General features: G+C 39.7%; 1 protein-coding gene across 9 annotated transcripts in view; it reads right to left on the bottom strand.

Annotated features, from left to right (window-relative positions):
• kcnj3a (potassium inwardly rectifying channel subfamily J member 3a) overlaps window positions 1–21,608 on the bottom strand; it is a 46,824-nt gene extending 25,216 nt beyond the window's left edge. For 8 of the 9 annotated variants that reach the window (XR_002837511.2, XR_011993831.1, XR_011993830.1 and 5 more), the window contains exons 1-2: window positions 20,023–21,608; window positions 19,193–19,409 (exon numbers count right to left, since the gene is read on the bottom strand). Coding sequence is in view for 3 of the 9 variants with exons in the window: in XM_023805863.2 (XP_023661631.1) it covers window positions 19,193–19,409; window positions 20,023–20,700 (895 nt within the window). In the remaining 6 variants the exon portion in view is untranslated. The remainder of the gene's footprint in view (window positions 1–19,192; window positions 19,410–20,022) is intronic. The other variant, XM_072718211.1, reaches the window with a different exon arrangement.
• Window positions 21,609–21,646: the final 38 nt, after the last annotated feature.

Here is a 21,646-nt window from a genome sequence, read left to right as displayed (position 1 = left end):
CGGTGTAATTATTTATAGAAATTCACTGAGATATGATTAGAATCTTGCATTCTCGCTCTGTACCGTCCTAAGTTATATTCTCTAATGAAGTTCTAAGGGATACTTCCATTTACTCCATCATTCTAAACCGGCCTGAGCAAACTGTGCTAAACATTTCACCTTTAAATATTACCCTGTATGTGGTTAAGGAATTCATGCCTGATCCAACAGTTTAATTTATCAAGGAGAAAACTGTCAAATATGTACTGACAACTCATAATACACTACACTACTATATTGCACATGCATTCCTTTCTAGCCATTAATAAAATTTAAAAATGCTACATAACAATAATTGATACTTTATTGATCCCCATGGGGAAATTGTCTTTATGCCTCCCTCAACTTGCTCTTTGTAGAGTAAGCTGTCTGTGAAGGGCAGCCACCTGTTGGGGCGCCCAGGGAGCTTGCTGAAGGACCTGCAGATGTGCTTGGGCTGGGTTTGAACTGATGACCTTGGGATTACAGACACACAGGATTAGCCCACTGAGCCACACGCTGCCCCCAAACACAAAAAATAATAGTAATAGTAATTGTTGTTTTAAGACAGTGCATTTGCAGACTCAATGCACTAAACCACAGGTAATTAAATGTGCAATAAATTCAAGAGGAGTTCTCACTGTAACGAGTATGATAAAATGCCAGTTGTTAATACCTTGTAAATCCTGGCAACAGCAGATTGTGACCATATGCTAATAACTGAAGTTGTGCCATACTGATTTTAATATATTTTTCAATTATTGAACATTTAACATTTACAGTTTAACTTCATTAGAAACAGTTATTTCAGCAAAGGTAACTAGATCGAATGATTTTTCTCCCAGACAAAATAATTTTACTAATTGGTGCAAAAGACTTAGACTCATCACAAGTACAGCTGACTTAGCAGCTTTGAGTTCCAGTTTCAAGGAAACTACTTGCGGCGCCGTATTAGGACTTAAACCAACAATCTTCCAGTTAGGAATGCATGTCCTTAACAGAAATGGCTGTGAATATATGGATGTGCCTATTTTCTTACAAATGTATGTCACAGAGCTGGATTTGAGTCCTCTGAAGTCAGGACTCCAGTCAGAGCAGCAGGATTTCAAAGAGAATCTAGCAGATGGATGTTTAGGTCTCATTAATGAGAGAACACAGCTTTGCTGGGCCTCTTTGCCATGTGGAGTGCAATTCCAGCGGTGACAAAAAAAAAACAGCTGATGAACATATAACCTGCTGGGGTACTGTTGGGGTACTGTCAGGGGCTCTGTCAAGATACCAACAGGGTACCGTCAGCGGTTCTCTCAAGATACCAAAAGGGTACTGTCAGAATACTGTTAGGGTACTGTCAGGGGCTCTCCCAAGGTACCAACAGGGTACTGTCAGGGTACTGTCAGCGGTTCTGTCAAGGTACCAACAAGGTACTGTCAGAATACTGTCAGGGGCTCTTTCAAGGTACCCACAGGGTACTGTCAGAATACTGTCTGTATTGTCAGGGGCTCTGGCAGAAGTACCAAGAGGGTACTGTCAGAATACTGTTAGGGTACTGTCAGGGGCTTTGTCAAGGCACCAACAGGGTACTGTGAGAATACTATCAGGGTACTGTCAGGGGCTCTGTCAAGGTATCGACAGGGTACTGTCAGAATACTGTTAGGGTACTGTCAGGGGCTCTGTCAAGGTACCGACAGGGTACTGTCAGAATACTGTTAGGGTACTGTCAGGGGCTCTGTCAAGATACCAACAGGGTACTGTCAGCGGTTCTCTCAAGATACCAAAAGGGTACTGTCAGAATACTGTTAGGGTACTGTCAGGGGCTCTCCCAAGGTACCAACAGGGTACTGTCAGGGTACTGTCAGCGGTTCTGTCAAGGTACCAACAAGGTACTGTCAGAATACTGTCAGGGGCTCTTTCAAGGTACCCACAGGGTACTGTCAGAATACTGTCTGTATTGTCAGGGGCTCTGGCAGAAGTACCAAGAGGGTACTGTCAGAATACTGTTAGGGTACTGTCAGGGGCCTTGTCAAGGCACCAACAGGGTACTGTGAGAATACTATCAGGGTACTGTCAGGGGCTCTGTCAAGGTATCGACAGGGTACTGTCAGAATACTGTTAGGGTACTGTCAGGGGCTCTGTCAAGGTACCGACAGGGTACTGTCAGAATACTGTTAGGGTACTGTCAGGGGCTCTATCAAGGTACCGACAGGGTACTGTGAGAATACTATCAGGGTACTGTCAGGGGCTCTGTCAAGGTACCGACAGGGTACTGTCAGAATACTGTTAGGGTACTGTCAGGGGCTCTGTCAAGGTACCGACAGGGTACTGTCAGAATACTGTTAGGGTACTGTCAGGGGCTCTATCAAGGTACCGACAGGGTACTGTGAGAATAGTATCAGGGTACTGTCAGGGGCTCTGTCAAGGTACCGACAGGGTACTGTCAGAATACTGTTAGGGTACTGTCGGGGGCTCTGTCAAGGTACCGACAGGGTACTGTCAGAATACTGTTAGGGTACTGTCAGGGGCTCTGTCAAGGTATCGACAGGGTACTGTCAGAATACTGTTAGGGTACTGTCAGGGGCTCTGTCAAAGTACCAAAAGGTACCAACAGGGTACCACAGGGAATGCTGTGAGGAGAAATTGCGTGAAAGGGGGTAATGGTACATTACACAGCACATTTACATTTCACACATTTAACTGACCCTTTTGTCCCAAGCGATGTACAAGTGAGCAAGCAGCTCAAACAGTGCAAACATACCGCTGTTAGGGAGTCAACTAGACACATGTGCAGCTAGGGTGAGCTGGAATGCCCAGGTACAGTACAAGTGTAAGCAGTGTAGCAGCAAGGGGTACACAACAACTAACAAAGCAAGAATCTAATAAGGCTATTCAAACCCAGAAGTGTAACATAAGAACATTCAGGGAACGTAACAAGCCATCACATTAGGAGAGAAATTCATGGAACGGATGGGTCTTGAGGCATTTCTTGAAGGTGGAGAGGGAGTCTGATGACTGGAAATGGTTGGCAGCTCATTCCACCATGGGAGAGCCACAGAAGAGAACCAAGAGTACTGTTAGAATGTTGTCAAGGGTAACGTCAGGGGTACTGTCAGGAGTACCGTTAATTAAGGGCATTGTCTGGAAACTGTATGGTATACTGTATGGTGTACTTCTGGGGTACTGTCAGGGTACTGGCAGTGGAACTCCCAGGGTACTAACAGGAGTACTGTCAGGGTAGGCTGTCAGTGGTAATTAAGAGTTACTATACTGTCAGGGTTCTATCAGGGTACTGTAAAGGGCGCTGTTGGAGTTCTTTTGGGGTACTGTGGGGATACTAACAGGGTACTCTCAGGGAAAGGTTTTAATTTACATATAAAATTCTGCTAATTCAGTTACTTGCTTTTCAGACATATACTAATGTGTAAAGTCAATTTGGTTTGACAAGTATTTAATGGATGTGCCCTGTGATGAACTTGTGCAGGGTGTTCCCTGCCTCTTGCCTTTTCTAACTTCACAATACAATACCAACAATAACAAAACATTTAGCAAAATGGCAGATGTGAGCGACTGAATGCTGGGTCCCCTTGGTGAGTTGAGTAGATAATTTTTTCCCTTTACTTGTTCATAGTTCCCTCATCCCACGGGAACACACTCAGGTTTGCTGGAGAGGACAAAATGCATGGGGGCCAGTGACCGAAAAAAAAGCCCATTTGGGGGGGAGTGCATGTACCAGAATACCATTTACCGGAATGCTGTCTGTTCCACAAGAACAGTAAGGATGAGCCACTTTAGAGACATCACAGCCTTTTGTGGAAAATGAATGTGAAGGCAAAATACTTCACACATCATTCACGTTGTTTTTATTGTCATATTTAAAAATAAATACAGTGGTACCTCAGTTCTCGAACTCATTAGAACTCAAATTTCTTAAAAGTAAAAAAAAATTACCTAGAACTCGATCTGAATCTCAGAAGTCAAACCATGAACGCCGACCTAAGATAACTTGTACGCGCTGGGAAATGAGTCACGCAGCACGTCTCTCAGCGGAAACAAAGGGTAACGCTTCAGTCTCAGCCTCGCATTCGCTGTGATAGCATCGTGCATGTTTACACTAGCTGAATACAAATATTTAGACAGTAAAAATACATTTAGACAATGATAGACAGTAACAGTAATTATTATTATATAATAAAATACATTTTAAAATAAAAATATCATTAATTATTTTAATATCATTAATAATAAACCATGAATACATTTAATTATAATAATATTGTCGTGCCGAGCGGGGACGGAACGGAGACAAAGGCGCAGACGTCAGGGTATCGGGGAATACAGGGTTTAATTACAGGTAAGGCAGGCAAAACACAGACGGACAATACAATGACCGGACTGAGGAAACAAACTGAAACGCAGACGAAATACAGAGGACTAATGAAAACAAGCAGAAACAGCTGATGACACAGGGATTCCACACGGGGTTAACGAGGGGGCGTGGCACACAGAAGGAGCAGGACGATCGGGGCAGGACACATTGTATTTTTTTAACTTTACACATTGTTTGGATACATTTGTTTTCTTACTTTACAAATTACTGTTTTGATAAATGTGCTTAGATGTGTTTAGTACAGTATATGCTCTTGTTTTATCCGGTTCATTTTCTGTTTAAATGCTAAAAAAAACATATTTAGGTGTAATTTTTTTGGGCCGGGAACCAATTAATTGGTTTTCCATTATTTCTTATGGGGAAAATTCAATCACAACTGGAACTTCTTAGGATTCGATCCGGAGTTCTGAACGGATTAAATTCGAGTTCTGAGGTACCACTGTATTATTATTATTATTGCTGTTGTTGGCATCGACTGTGCAGGGTTCTAGAATACGGCCTGCCATGAAACAACACAGAATGCTGCATGCTGCACTGTAACCTTTACCTTACAGAATGAGAAAGTTTTCTAGCTTCATGAGCTGTGTATTTATCCTAAACTGGGGACACGTATCAAGTGACAATAATTTAATTGCTGTAATTTTTGAAAAGGACAAAGGCCTTGCCAGGCACTTCTTTGTTCTGTCAGTCTCCTCTTTTCATATCCTGGACCAGAAGGATTAGTGTATTGTCACAATTTTGAAAACTGCCATTTTTTAAAAATACAGCCAGACATGTCAGGCGCTGAACTGCCAACGTGTGAAATTCATGTTCTCGCCCCTGTTTCCCAGCACAAGATCATTGGCTGCATAACATACATTATTTTGATAAGCCTTTCCTCGCCATTTAGGTGGAACTGTCATTCCTTCAGATTTGCAAATGTCCTGAAATATGTCTTGTTTTCCTTTATGTCTTTCAATTCGCAATATTAACCTCAATTAAAGGAAAATAAAGCTTTTTAGGCAGATGAACATAAATGTAATGAAGACAGCAATGAAAGACAAAAATAAATGTGTGTATTTTAGCTTTTTATAATGCTATTATTTGAATTATACACAATTTATATTTATACATACACATTGAAATGATATAATGCTTGTTTTTTTGCAAACAAAATGTCACCACATACTACCGTATAAAATAAAGCAAATGCTTCAGTTAATGCCATTGTTTGCCTGATGTTTCTTAAAATAAAGTCAATTACATTAGATTAAATAGCAGCATACATCAGTTATAGCTAATGCACTTGTTTACTTGATGAATCCTAAAAATAAATTGCATTAGATGTTAAGTAGCAGCATAAATCGATTATCATCAAGGTCATTTGTAAACACAAAAAACTCATACAGGTATTTTATAAAAATACTGCCTCCCACAGCTATTACATTTGCATTTTTGTTTCCATCTATCCATTGTGTGCAGGGTCCCAGGATTGGCCAGGTGACTATCTCAGGCAGTGAGCATGGCTAAACCGTAGACAGGATGCCAGTTGAGTATGGCACACATACTCATACATTATAAGTTTGAGTCAATGATGCACGTACATGCAAGTCTTTGAACTGCAGAAGGGAAAAGAATACCACTAAGTACACTGCATACAGTAATTGTACATACTAGTAAGTAAGTACACTGCATACAGTAATTGTACATACTAGTAAGTAAGTACACTGCATACAGTAATTGTACATACTAGTAAGTATATCACATACTGTACTGTAAACTACACAATAGTTGTCATAGAGTGATTAGGATGATGATGATGATGATGAGAATGATGATGATTGACTCCATTGCCATATCATTTAGCGGTACCTGCCTACATAATGAAAAACACAGACCTTTTCATATGGATTGTTTTTTTTCCCTTGCTGTCATATCTGGCCACCGTGTTAGAGTGAATCGCCCGGCCCCACGTGAAGCTGAAGCTGAGTGCTCACCACATTTCAACCTCATTATGATGGAACACCTAGAAGTACTTCATTTCTTGTGACCCATTGGCTACTATGCAAAAAAAAAGTTTGAAGCATGGTTGCATAGTTGAAATGTGCAGCAGGGACAAGAGTGATATTTTTAGTATGTACTTATTATTTAAGTATGTATATTATTATTCTACTGCTGCTTTGTGTTACTTCTTAGACAAACACCAGGGCTGCTAAATATTCAGTGCACCCCCAATATCCTCTGATTTCATTTTGAGGCCAACTCACATTTGATTTGTCGGAAACTGTAGCCAGTGGAAAAAGCACAGTGAGCTATCGGCCAAAGCTAGCTTCCATTTTTATTCTACGATTAAATGCAATTTAAGCTTCGATCTTGACATCCCCACTCACTGTCAGTCCTTCCTTTTGGGTGCTTAGCATCAATAAACCTGTGCCAACATCCATTAGTCTAAGCACAGACACTCTCCATCGATTAAAACGAGTAATATCGATGCCCCAAAATATAACAACAAATGTATACTCTAATGATTCTAATACAAACAACTGAGACACATTTAAAAAACAAAACAAAAAACTTGTACTTGGCACAATTAAAATGACACTGTCTGATTTGTATTGTAGTCTGCGTGTAATTGTGGCCTCAGTAATAATGACCTGAATATTCATGCACACACGCAGAGGCATGCAACTGAGAGAATTACAATTCAAAAAAAGTGACTGAAACCAGACCAGAGTCATAGATGTAAAACCACTGCACTCTTTGCAGTGTAAATCTGCCGTCTATGTTGTCAGTTGGGTTAGGCATTGTGTTGATGTTTATCTTTTTCACTTACAGTAGCTAGAACTCTTTTCCTTCCCTCTTTATCAGTCAACAAATTATTGCACAACTCAATTTCTTCCAGACACCATTCCAGATTTTTAAAAATCATTTAGACAGATTTTACATCCAGGCTCTCACAGATCTGGATCATGGTGAGACCTTCACAAAAAAATACACAGGCTTCATATATTGCATGTTGATGGGACAGAGCAGTGGGTCACAGAACTGTGGGTGGAACTGGCTGGACTGTTTCTAATCAGCAATGATTACAAAACAGATTTCCATCATAAACCAAAGGGAGAAAAAATCCCAGTGACAAGAATGACGCTCTGAGGCATAAATATTCAAATTTCCAGATGAAGCACTCTGATGACTAGCCACTACAGTTAAATGCCAAGCATTTCAATTTAGTAAAAAAAAAATGCAGAAAACACCATCGTGTTATGTAAACTATTTATTTTTAGCATTCATTTCAGCCTTTACTGATAAAAACCTTTACATGTAAAAAAGGAATATCCCAGTCTCATTAACATAAAGAACTCAAAAACAGCACCAAATAGACAAGTATTATAATAATTCACCACCTAAATAAAACTGAAATCACTGAAATAATCTTAATCTTGAAAGCGACAATCTAAAAAAATGTAGCGCAATTCTGTACATAAAGCACTTAGTACTTATAGTTGATATTTATTTAGAACAATGTTTTTTTCTGAAAAAATGCAATACAGTATTTCTATAGTTTGCATTAAAAAGAATAAAGTTACTTTGCTCTGTATTTGACAATTATGGGAACAATTCGTATCTCCAAGAGGGATAATCGGTTTCTATGGTGACCATCATCAAGTGATAGAAATGGAAAATACAGTTTTGCTCTTTGTGACCTGTTTTTTTCCTCCATTATTCTCTACAGACCAAACACAACTGTGCTCCGAAAAACATTTCTGATTTTTATTTTATTCTTAATAAATTGAGTACTGCGTAAATTAAGAGTTAACAAAGTTCCAGGAGATTTGTTGAGATGACTTAAGTAAACACAACAAAGCAAGAAAAGAAAAAAAAAACAAAAACAAACAAAAAAAAACCATCAATAACTTAGACTTAAAATGAAAGGAATTCCTACTCAAATTCTAACCGCAAAACTGCCCATTCATTATGCCTAACAACTTATGCATGAGAGTCTGGAGCCTAACTCAAGAAGGACAAGGCATATGAGGCAGGGCACACACATACATACATGTGGGAAATTAAGAGAACACAATTCACCTTACATGGTTTTGGAGTGCAGGAGGAAACCAGAGTACCCAAAGAAAAAACCACTCAAACAAGCAGAAACACGTGCAAACTCCACACAGGGACACGTGAGAGCAGATCAAACCCTATAACCCAGGACGTGTGAGCCTACAGTGTCACACACTCAGCCGAAAGCACACAGTGAGCAGGTGTGAATGCATTACGTGGAATCAAGTGTAGGTAAGGAGGACTGAATTTGTTTTTGCGGACGATGTTAAGGTATGCCCAAAATATCCGTGGAATTCAAAATAAAAAACCAAATTACCTCAGGGCAAGGGAAAAAATATGTTTACAACTCAACTACAGAAAAACTACGATAAGCAATGACAGCCGATACCACAAAACCCCAAAACCGGCAAATGTTTCTGTATCACTGCCATAGAAAGCGACACTTTTGCATGTCAATAGACCTAGGCAAACATTTCCTGCTGACTGTTTATGCATGAGTCTGATAAGCCACACCACCTCAGTGGGACGAAAATAGCAGCGGACATCACAGAGAATCGGGGACTTGAAAGAACAAAATGTTCAAGTGGCAGGCTGTTTAAACCCAAATCGATTAATGTAGAGCCATCTAGACAGCATCAATCAATAGCAACAGTAACCAAAACACTAACAGGAGATCACAGACCTATTCACTTAGGGATTACCAACAAGTATCACCACCCAAGTAGCGGCCGTACAAACCATCAAAGACTAATGCAGGCGCCTCTCATTGAGCAAAGAAATAGTCTGACGGCGATTTCATCAAAACATACAATTTATACAGTAGGGGTACGCCGCAAAAGCAGGGGCACACTGCAAAACCACAGCCACCCCTGCAGATTAGAAGCGATAGTTTTCATTCATTTTTTTTGCTGCTTTGTGTTCTTGCATGGAGCAGCTATGTTAGATGCTTTAGTTCAGTAATACGTTTCATTTACGAGAATCAGGAGTAATTTCTGAACATTTCTGTGTGTCTTTCCCGGTGCTTTCAGAACGTTCACATCTGACACACGCTGAAAAGCTAATGTGTCTGAAAAAGGAATTCCAAATATAGTCTTGCCGAAATAAAAATGAAATCGTGGTGCTTTTTTTACCTTTCCAGCACTAAGAGTTTTACCATTCTGTGGGTGTAAATTACGCCCCTTCACATTTATTCCATGCAAGATTGTGGACTGATGGGCAGTGTTATTAACTGATTTAATGTCCGACGCATAGCCTGCGGCTTTGGGCTAAGTTCTCAAAACAGCCTTAATTTTCCCCCCAAATCCAACACCCCTCTCTTCGCACAAAAGAAAGACAATATTGAATTAACCATACTGTCTTGCAGGTGGTTCTAAGGCAGGCCTGATAACCTTCAACAATAGCACAAAGCAGCCTAGTGTTTAGGAGGAAAACATAAAAACTGTAGTTATAAATTCCCCTTGGTCGATTGCTCCCAGCAGTAACAAGGGCGACGGCAGCAAAACAACACTTTTGACTTACTGTATAATGTGAAAATATATAATTAGCACAAAAACCTGTGTTAGGTTTTGAAACAACAAAAACAGCAAAACTGTCTTGTGTATTTTTACTAACATACTGGATTAACTTTCATTTGTTTCCTTTAATTTTGACATAATGAATTTCACTATAAAATTTACATTGTGGCCGTGAGTTACTAATAGTCCCATACGTGAAGACACTCAAGGGAAACTAAAATTTTCCCACTAAAAACACTTTGACAAATCCTTTGATTATTAAGCTCTCATCAATAAAATAGATATTATTATTTAAAAATGCCTTTTTTTGTTTTTTCTGAGATGATTCTGTGGAGGAGACTACATTTTATTCATCTCCAAATGAAAAAAAGATCCTGAATAAATGTCAATTATATGGAGCTGTTCCTTAGTGGATTATGGAACAAAAGTCCCATGTTTCTAAGTTATATCTGTCTCATAGTAGACACTCGAAAAGTGTGCATTTTCAAAAAAAGCCATGTTCTGATATGAGTAACATAGTAGCAATTTGGAAGAATAATGACCTAGCTTAAGCTAATGTCAGGTCATGGTAATAGAGAGCTATGATATTTAGAGCCAGACTATTTACAATTGCAGACACTATGTCAAGGTAGACTTTCGTGACAGGTTTTTACATGGTAGTAGGTGGCTCTTCGAATTAACTGAACCAATAAGGGCTTCCAAAGCAAAAAAACACACCCAAAAGTGGAATCACAGGATCCAAGTGCCAGTAGCCTTGATTCTACCCAGCAAGCCTATTTTAATATATTAAATTCAATCAGGGCCAGTTGGGCTTCGTTTACTGAGGAGACAGTTGCCACTCGGCTAGTGGTCAATCACCATGACAACACAAAATTACAGTGTTCCATCTCCATAGTACTTTGGCTTCCAGGCAAATGGTGGATAAACTTTGCTAGAAATTGATGTAACCGAAGAGTCCTTTTGGAACAATATTCGGGTTGGTGGCAAGCCTTCATGATACACTAAACAGAACCACGTGACATGGGGATTTACCAGATCAGATGTTTATTTTGGGATTCGCCTCGTTGGGGACCGCCGGGAAATTGATGGAGTGGACGACACAAGATTTTCTGGGAAATTTTAAAGCAAGGAGAAAAGAACACCATATATATGCTTGTAGCTTGTCTGGCTCTCTGGTCTTAAGAGAGAAGTTAAGAGCATGCAAAACAAAACAGAAAACTTAAATCACTGGCAAAAAATTAGCCTTAATCACCTAATTGGTGGCCATACCTACTGCCTTTTCACCCTGATATAATTCAGATATACAACACTTATGTTAATCTTGGTATTAGACTATTACAGTTCTGGAAAATGCATAAATAGCCTGTTTATATAACATAGCCCAGAGTGCCTCTTTGATGGCTGAGAAACTAGGCTGTGTGATCATTTGTCACAATAATAATCTATAAGATACAACTAGATGTCTATTATGGTGGTGAAACCACGGCTAATTTATATCACGAGAAACAACTGTGTTGTCATAACAACTGCAGCTTGATATCTAAACACATAAAATGCAATAAAATACTGGAAGAAATACTGAAAAAAGACTGACTAATCACGGAGACAAACACAAGAGGCTTATACATAACATTAGGATAATTTTGTATTATAGATGCTAACTAACTGTTGACCACTTATCAAGGCAAGGTATCTTTCTCATGCTGACTTAAACTGGTATTTTGCACAGAAATGAAAACATAGTATTTGTCAAGTATATTACCTACCCCTGCAAAATTTAAAAAAACCTAAATGTAACATTCGAATACAATTTATATTTACATACAATGGTTAAATGTAATTGTCTATACAATTGCTTTAAAGGAATGTCTCCTTCAGTGCAGTAGCTAATCAGCAGGTTACAGTGTAGGGACATAAAGGAAGCTCAGTATCAGTGCAGTAGCCAATCAGGTTACAGTGTAGGGACATAAAGGAAGCTCAGTATCAGTGCAGTAGCCAATCAGGTTACAGTGTGAAGTTACTTAAAGAGAATAGCAGTGTGCAAATGGATTTGTTGGCACACAAAATCTTTTTGCACCTCTGCTGGACAGCTTAGCTCAAAACTGTGCAAAGCTGTCTGCACCTGTGCACTGTGATGATGGGTGGGGGGGGGCAGGCAAGCGGACATTCACATCATGCCCCATCTTTTAACACCCAGCTGATACTCTTGATTGCGTAGTTGTTAAGCACACTCAGGGGTAAACAGCTGATTGTTGCTTTAAAAAAAATTTAAAAAAAACTTTTTCGATATAACACCCCGAGAAAGGTTATTGTTTTGTGTGCCACAGCAAATATACACAGAAATTGTGCAAAAGTGGGCCTAGATTCAGTGCAGTTTCCAAAGGCACCTACAGTAACTGAAATTTTATTCAATAAAAATACCCAGGTATACAAAATGTACCGCAGTAAATCCATGCAAAATATATAAAGCTCTATGGATATATGTTTGCAAAACATTAATGCCTTTGTTTGTTTACAAAAACACAAACAAAAGCATTAAATGGGTGGCAATTTTTCTACCTGTTTGTCCATTCAGCAGTGGAGTATCGCGAGCAGCATTACATTCTGCTTATTGCCAGTGGAAGTCCACTGACCTCTGGGCATTTCTCTCACAGGCCTGGCAGTTGCTCAGGCTCCAGCACTCTCCTCCTGCCAGCCCAAGGGTGATGTACCTTTAATTAGAGGCACCCGCATTCACCTGAGTCCCAGATTTCCACAGATAAGCCAACGGTAAAATCTCAAACCGCGTGTTTGAGTTCTCAGAGCACAGTGTGGGGAGGTCATGCATAACGGAATGTGCGGATGTGTGAGGAATCAATTACAGATGCCCGTGTGGTTTTCCACACAGGACAGAGCCAGACACACTCAACAGTAGTTCAGCAGGAGGCTGCAAACCTTGTGTGTCCATGCTGATTTGGCGGGAAAAAATGACCAGCTGTGAAAAACATTACTGGAAGAATTAATTATTGGAGAAAATTAACTATATTGACAGAATGTCTTGGGTAACGTTTTTCACAAGCAGAAATAGGAGCAGGTGGGGGCCCTTAATAAATGCATATATACATAAATATACAATTATTATGGGAAAATGCAACAAAAATTCAGTAATGTTATGCAGTAATGCTGTTCAAAAAATCAAAGAACTTCAGGACAAAACTTTTAACATGGCAATAAGTCTGAGACACATTCAAAGGCCATAGCAGTCTACCTATATTATTAATAACAGAAAATCTTTTACTTAAAATTCATTTATTGAGGCTTGATGTTGTTAAGCTAAAAAGCCCTTTAGAATCAGAGTGATTCTCATATCTGTAGAAAGCCCATTATGGTTTATAAAACTAAGAATTTGATCACAACTATCTATAGCACATGGAGAAAGATTATATTTCAGAATTCACTTTATTAGAGAAGTTATCCCATGTAAAAGAAAATAGCATTTTAACTGTAGGACAGCTAATTGTAATTTTAAAGCTGTGTTGTAATTAAATAGGTCAAATACAAAAGCAAAATAAATCTAATTCAGATACGGAAACCATGGGAATACAGAAGCTTAATTTTTAAGATTAATTTTTCCATTACAGTTTTGGGCACATAGGATATAATTCTATACTAGGAGGTATGTACTGTATAATTCTATACATACAGCTCTTCTCCAAGTGCTTTTTCTGCACGATTCAGCAAACAGTTTGTATGCATTTTGAAAAGCCGTAAGTTTATTTGAGAGGAGGGAGCTCTCCAGTCACATAAGTCAGGATAACTGCTTCGGGAAAATCCCAAACCATATTGTGTGATGTCATTAGATGTGGCTCATCTCTTTTTAAAGATCAGATCAGAGAGACGATAAGCCTTCTGTTCTCTATTTACCACTTCATGTAGGTAACAGATTCCTCATCCAATGTGTACCATAAATAGGAGATGTGCATATTGCACCAGCACAATGGCCCAGATTTTCACCATTTATTCACCAATTTATGGCGGCAACAGGTGCCTCAGCCTCTATGTACTATGAAAAGGTGATTGCTCTTATAAATATTAACACAATGGTAACAACATCTCTGTGTACACGAATCAGAAAGGTGAGATAAAATCACAAATACTCATTTCTTTGCACATATAAATAGCAGGAGTTTTCTAAAGTACCTTACTACAGACTGACATTATATGACACCTCAAAAAGTCCTACCATGAGTCTGGTTATTGATCCATCATACATAAGAATATAAGACAACCCATGCAGGGTGTCCACTGCCTGAGACCCTCTGCTTCTCAACACAGGCTTTAGGCCAGTCCTCTCCTAGATAAACATCATGGATGGATGGATATAATTATCCAAAAATTGCTTCTCAGTCTTCCGATTGCACGGTGGAAATTTTGTGACAGCATCCTAATAGGCTGCGTACATAGAATGAATGCAGCCTTTATAAAACTCACATAAACCTAATAATCAATAAATCACTTCAACTTTCAGCGGTTATTTATGGAGTCTTTCTACTGACACAAACCACACACCTAACGCACGTGTTCCTCAAAAAGCCAGAGGAAGCCATGCATACAAATCCAGCTCACATGCAGTGTTGTTGCAATTCCTAAACGCCACACATGCAGAAGAGGACGAATTTCCTGCAAGTCGGTCAGCACTGCAGCCAAAATGCTTTTATCTTAGAAAATAGTGTTAAAAGGCCACATATTAAACCTCCAGAGAAGAACCATCTGATGAAACCCAAATGCCTAGTATGCACACTACAAATGACAAGGTACGAAATAATAAGACTCGTTCAGGGTTTCGGCATTAAAGAGCAAAGTTTCAGTGAAGTTATCAGAGGCTTCCAATATGCTGAGGGTGTGACAGAGAAATTTAGAGGGTAAGGAAACATCTAGAAACCTTGCGCCTCTTTCACAGGCAAATTGCTGGGGGTTTTTTTTCCCGAGAGAAGAATCTGCTTTGAAACTGAACTCATTTTAGTCGATTTCTCCTGGATTTATAAAAAGAAAACAATCCCTGTTTCTTTGAGGGAGGGGCTGGGTGAAGCAGGGATTTAAGTAAGAAATTACATGTTAGTTGTACATAATTGGTATGGGGATTTAAACCGAATATTCTAACGAGACCAGAGTCTGAGTTATTTCACGTGGAAAATGAGCAAGAAAACAATTACGATCTACCATCAGCCATTCAGCAATCCTGCCCGAATATTGTGCTCCTGAAATTTCACAGTTGGTGGGGGCTTATCACACTGTTTATCTTCTGGTCCATGTTTGCCCAGAGAAAGGTTTTAAAAATACATGCAACTGCAGAGCGAATAAGGAGTCATCGGTTACAGTGTACATTCTGTCATTCTGTCTTCAGATGGAAGGAGCACCATCACACACTCATGTCTTGATGTACAATATATAACAGAACTTTTATAGCTGCTAATTACTAATGGATTGAAAATACTGTTCTGCCATAGCATACATTATTATTTTCCTGTGCTATAAGCTAACACTGCTTACTGCATACATTCACCTATTGTACATGGTACACAGACACTCGGTGAAGGTGCATGAAATGATAATTATATCCATCTTCCAAAGTCCATTCATTACAAGGCTATGGAGCACCACTCAGTCACTGCAGAGCACAAACACAATAGGCAGTTTAGAGGTGACTATTCAGCAAATCGGCTGACGATGGACTGCTGGAGTTTCCATACATGCACACAAAGCAGGGGGTGAGATTTAAGGTCCCCACTCCGCAAATGTGAGATAGCAGTGTTACTCACTCATCCACCATACCTCCAATAGGAAGCACATTCCTCTTTAAATCAAGCAATAATTTTTATATTTTTTTTTTACTTCAGGGGAACTGTCACAATACTTAATCTTTATTATTAATCAAAGCAAAGGGAACAGCAATATGCACAGTATTCAAATCCTTAAAGCGCTTTCTATTCATAGGCGAATGAATGACCCTTTAGGTATTTCCATGCTTAAATGCAATTCAAATTTAATCCTGAAGTTCAGCATTGTGCTGGAAAAATGAGGTCTTGTATTCAAAACAAGCCTGTTTTAGGCCATTCCCGGAGGTGTTGCTGAAGGAGATTACGACCTGACAGGCGTGAAGCACATTTCCTCTGTACAGTTCAAAGAGAATGAAGTGCAGGCCATGGACCAAAGATGGGTTCAATTTAATTTCACACGTGTTACATAATGATTTTTTTTCTTCCTCTCGTCGCAGTGACCATCCAAGAAACATAAAGTACCTTGTAGCCAAATAGATTGTTCTCCTACAGGCAAATTTTTCATGTGCAGAAAAAAAGTGCCATGAATTTTTGTGTACCGTGGACATAAATATAAAAACCATCAAGAGCTAAATTTGTCAAACAATCAATATAGATTCACCATTACCCACTTCTAAAACGACTTTCTCAGAATCCTTCTCAAGAGGAATGTACCACTTTTAAATGATATAATGGTAAATTTTTAAATATTTTTAATGAAAGGAGTGTGATCAGGCCTTGTGCATTGTTTGCAGTTTAAATACTCAGCTACACACCTTTCTGTAAATAACACATCCACATCAGCCATGTTAATATACATTATGTGTGTATATTGCAACCTCCGCACTTGAATCAATGCCTCCTGAGCTAAATTAGCAGTAAATGCCTGATTTTCTAACTAGGACGTTACTTTCTTAAAATCTGCTTACAAATGAACAAAAATAACATGCTGACTAAACCAATATAATAAATGAATTAAAAATGAATACTACTTCAGATTTGACCATTTGTTTTCCTTCTTTACAGGAACAAAAGATTTGAGCAAGTTGCCTTCTGTTTTTTTTTTTGAGAGAGTGGGATATTATGGTATGCTTTCCAGAAATATATTTAGTATATCTAACAAACATTTGTCATGTATTTTTATAATGACCTCAAAACCTGTTTGGCATTTATATTCTATAATCTATTCATTTATTTAAGATATGGTGCCAAAAACACTTAGGAAAGACCTCAGAAAAACACTTTTCAGACACAGCATTTCGTCGTTTAAACAGGCCCTACATGACAATCTTGGAGTGCCCTCTTTGGTAACCTTGAATGTACGGTCTCCAAGACTTTCCTGCTTAACCATTTAAATGGTCAAACTGGTTTCAAACTGACTAGCTAGTTGGCCGTTTCCCAGGAAACCAACTCACCCCCCCCACACCACACAGATTTGCAAAAGTAATTTGTGAATGTAAAAGGTTATTCATTTCCTGTGCTCAAAGATCCCGTCTCTTCCCCCTGACATTCTGCTCTTACCACAGTTGCTGCGCTGCACTTTATAATTCCCATCCAGTTGGCTGGACCACAGCAATCTGTGCTGAAATATTCTTCTACCCCGCTTACAGTGCAGGCCTCAATCTCCAAATCATCAGCCTCCACTGGCTGTTAGTCGCAACGCAGATGAAGTTTAGAGCGTCAGTTCTGTCCTCGACAGCATCACCTGTCTCCTCATTGGGGCATTTAGTGGCTCCTGAATTCCTGCGTCACCCTTCCAAACTTTAATCCTTTTTCACCCTTCCTCAATAATCATGAAAACTAAACTTCCAGACTCTTCAGAAACTAGTTTCTTTACTGTAAACCATACGCCAACGTCACGTCTGCACCTAGACAAGCATCCATCCACACCATGCTAGTTCCTCTTCCTCCCCTGAATACTGGACCACCCTTTACTCATCAACTGGATCAACTAGGTTTCAGAATAAAAGCACTTGTTTTCAGAGATCTCCTTGTGAAGTATTGTGTGTTTCACCAAAATGAGCGTTTGTGCCATGATTGACATTATATGCACGACCTTTGTTTGTTCTTTGCCTAGAATTTTGAATTTGGTTACTTGTCCTGTAGTCCGTTATTGACCTCTGCCTGTGTCTTTGCATTACAGTTTAGATTTGTTTGCCTTTCTTTGCTTCAACCTGGTTATCAACCTTTTGCCAGTCCCTGGACCACAGCTCTAGGAATGAACTCCAATCATCTCCCTGTCCAGTCATTACAGTCCAGAATATAGATCATACCTCCATTCTATAAGAACTTGATAACCATTGTTCTATTTTAATTACAGCAGTTAACCATCAAGAACTGAACTTTACTTTTCTATCTTCTTTGCTCATTAAAAAAAAATCAAATACAAATATCAGAGACATGTACCAGTTTAAAAAAAAATCAGTGACAAATATGACTCTTTTTTCCCTCAAAACATAAAGGCTGCGCTCCTGTGCTTAAACTTATTTCATTCCAGGCCAAAAGATTAATTTTATTTTATTTTGAGTTTTAAAATACTATTTTGTGGGAGCCTGGTTCTATAAAATAAATTGTTGAATGAAACTGTATTTCTTATATTACTGCTTATGTCTAAAAGCAGATGCAAAGCAAAAAATCATTAAACACGTGTCATTGACAAAATGACTATTTCAAAACCAGTTACAGACTTGACCTCACTGACACTATCATTCATCGCTCATTAGGAAAAGTGACCAACAACAAATCTCACCCAGGGAGTGTCTATATGCTCAAACGGTTAAAATAAGAACAAGAGCTTCAAATATATCATAAGCAGATTCTGGTTACTATGCATATTCAACAAAACATTCTTTCTGGCAACATTCCATCCATCCATCGCTCCATCCATGCCTGCACCTACTACTGAGGACACAGAGGTCAAATCCTCAGTATATTTTTTTTAACTCCAATAACCACAATCCATTACGAGGCACACCTAGGATGGGTGAAAACTTTTGACCTGTGTATTTTAAAAATCTTGGCTATGGTCCTGCCTCTATCCATCTATTTTCTGTACCGGCTTGTCTTTTTCAGGGTCGCCGGGGTCCGGAACCCATCCCAGAAGCCAAGGGCGGAAGGCAGGGAACAACCCAGGATGGAGCACCATCCTATCGCTGCGAACCTTCCTGGCAACTAATGTAATTTTATCCACATTAAACGTATAGTGTTTTATAAACAGTGAAGGTTGCTTCATTTGAACCTCTGTAAGTATTTGACAGGGCTTCTTTTCCAACAGATGTGCGTATTCAACATGTCATGTTATATATATATATATATATATATATATATCACACACACATACACACACACACACACGCATTGCATCACTGAAGTTTGATGGCTCTCATCGCATTCATGAACTTTTTATAAGCGAAAATAAAATAATGGAGTTACATGGGACTCACCAGTGGTCTCCACTATCCCCTCAAGTATGACGACGATCTCAAACTGCTCGGTCTGCATGGAGCGCGCGGACAGCTCGTAGAAGGGGCTCCGGCTGTCGATCACGTGACAGATAGTGAGCGGAGACACGAGGAAGAGCTGATCCGCCCCGGTTCGGAAGCCCACGTCCAGCTCCAGCTGATCCAGGGGCAGAAACTCGCCCTCCGGCGTCTGCCGAGACTAAATAAAGCATGCAGTGGGGTGAGGGAGAGACGAGAGACAGCCAGCGTGACCTCTTCAATTACAGGAGCCGTGCTCCACCGTTTCGTCCGCAATCACAATCATCAATCACAGAAAACAAAGAATCCATTTCTGTTTACCCAAACCCACACATGCATTCATATAACAGGTTTAACAATTTTACATGTAGGCCTAATAATTCATAATAATTTGCTTTGCTTTGGACAAAAGGCTAATTACTTAGACTACATGATTTATATGGACTGTAACAGAAAAAGACTTGGCAGATGGTATACAAAATGAGTAAATGTTACCTTCAGGTTTGATGGGTGTTTTAATTACAGTTCGATAATTACTAATGATTCAGAACTAAATCACATATAAACTTTTTAATATTGATTTATTAAAACAACTTATGTCCAAAATTTAGAATGATTAATTATTAATTTACAGCAGTGTTTTAACAACTTGCTTACAGAGGCTAAGCAAATAAAATAGTCTTAGCAAATTAAAACTTACCTTAACGATTACATCTTTAATTACAGATATATCTTGAACATAAATTCTTTAGAGAAAAACAAAGAGTTTGCTGACAGTGAGGAGCAGCACTTACTTTGAGCAATTTGCAGCGGATCTGTGCCGAGACCATATGGCTATTCCGCAGGTTACCGACCCTAAACATGAGGGTCAGTTTCCCGTCTCGCATTGAAATAGCCGCGTGTTCACTGAACATGAGCGTCTCTGCCCTCTTCTTGGGCTGAGACATCTTTATGAACATACATCCTATTAAAAATGCATCTACTATAGATCCAAGAATGGACTGGAAAAGAAACAGGATTATTCCCTCCGGACATTTGTCTGTAATGTACCTATAGCCATAACCTATAGTGGCTTCGGTCTCGATGAAGAATAAAAATGCGGAGGGAAAGTTATACACATTGGCAACGCACGGCGTATACTTGTCATCGTGAGCCCTATTTAAATCTCCTCTAATGTATGCTATGACCCACCACATCGAGGCCATAAAAAGCCATGCCACCGTGTAAGTCAGGACGAAAATGAATAAATTCCAGCGCCATTTCAGATCTACCAAAGTGGTGAATAAGTCTGAAAGATATCTGCTGGTTTCACCGCCCAGGTTTCCATGCTGGACATTGCATCGCCCGTTCTTGTCCACGAAGCGCTGCCTTTTTTTCTTCTTCTCTGGCACCGGCTGACTGAATCCAGAGCCACTGGATGAAGTGGTCACTACCTGATAATCGTCCCCAAATTTCTTTCTAAGTGCAGACATAATACGACAACAACAGTTAAAGAGATTCTCCTTCAATTTTCCCGTCTTTTACCCTATTTACTTTTTTCTTTTACCTGCTGCAATTTCTCTTGCGTGACGTTTCCCTGCGAAGCGCTTCTTTAGCGCTCTTTCGATATCCAAAATAAGGCAACTATAAAGTAGCTTTATCGCAGCCAGTTAAAAAAAAAAACTACGATTCCTCTTAACTGTTGAGGAATTCCAGTCTGATCAAAATCAGAATAACATGCATTCGCATGGATGTTGCAGCACTAAAATAAATATGCCAATGCCATGTGTCAAACGTTTTGTTTGCAAGCGCTAGATTTAGGAGGAGATCCGCAGTTTCAAGCTTCAAGCGGCATGTTGTGTGTTGCGCTGAAAATTACTCATCGGCTCTTTCCAAGCCCGGAAACATGCAGGTCGCTTCGTCTCATCTGGAAGTCCGCACCTCAAGTCCGAAGTTAGAAATGGCTCCGGGGCTTCATCAAAGCCTCTCTCCCTCAAACGAGACGGCATAAGATCACGCTGTTTACCAACGACATGACAACGGTTTTCATAAAACAGTTCAGTATATCTGCCATGAGGGATCAGATTTTACGCGACCCATCGGTCCCCAAACCTTCGCTTTCCTTCCCCCGTTATGAATAGAAGACATTAAGTACTGAAGTGGAGATCGGACGGGATGGTGTCGGGTCTGGATCTGCTGTCCAGTTTGGCCAACTTCCCAAGCCTTTTTGGGAGCAGTTGCCGTTTGCGCCTTCGTTTCTTTGTTATATGTGAATCATCGGCAACCTCCGTTTTCAGGTGAGGGAGGCGTGCGGAGCGCGGCTCCGCTTTCCCTATACGGCTTCTGCGCACTGCTGAGATGCCTTACAACGCCTACCCCAGCGGTACCTACAGAGGACCAAGCTCCCTTTTTCCGCGTCTGAAAGGGGGTGGGATGCGC

The sequence above is a fragment of the Paramormyrops kingsleyae genome, chromosome 1, assembly GCF_048594095.1.
Source record: "Paramormyrops kingsleyae isolate MSU_618 chromosome 1, PKINGS_0.4, whole genome shotgun sequence".
In the NCBI taxonomy this organism is placed as follows: Eukaryota; Metazoa; Chordata; class Actinopteri; order Osteoglossiformes; family Mormyridae; genus Paramormyrops; species Paramormyrops kingsleyae.
Note: the sequence above shows the minus strand (reverse complement) of the source record. Positions and strands in the feature narration are given on the sequence as shown.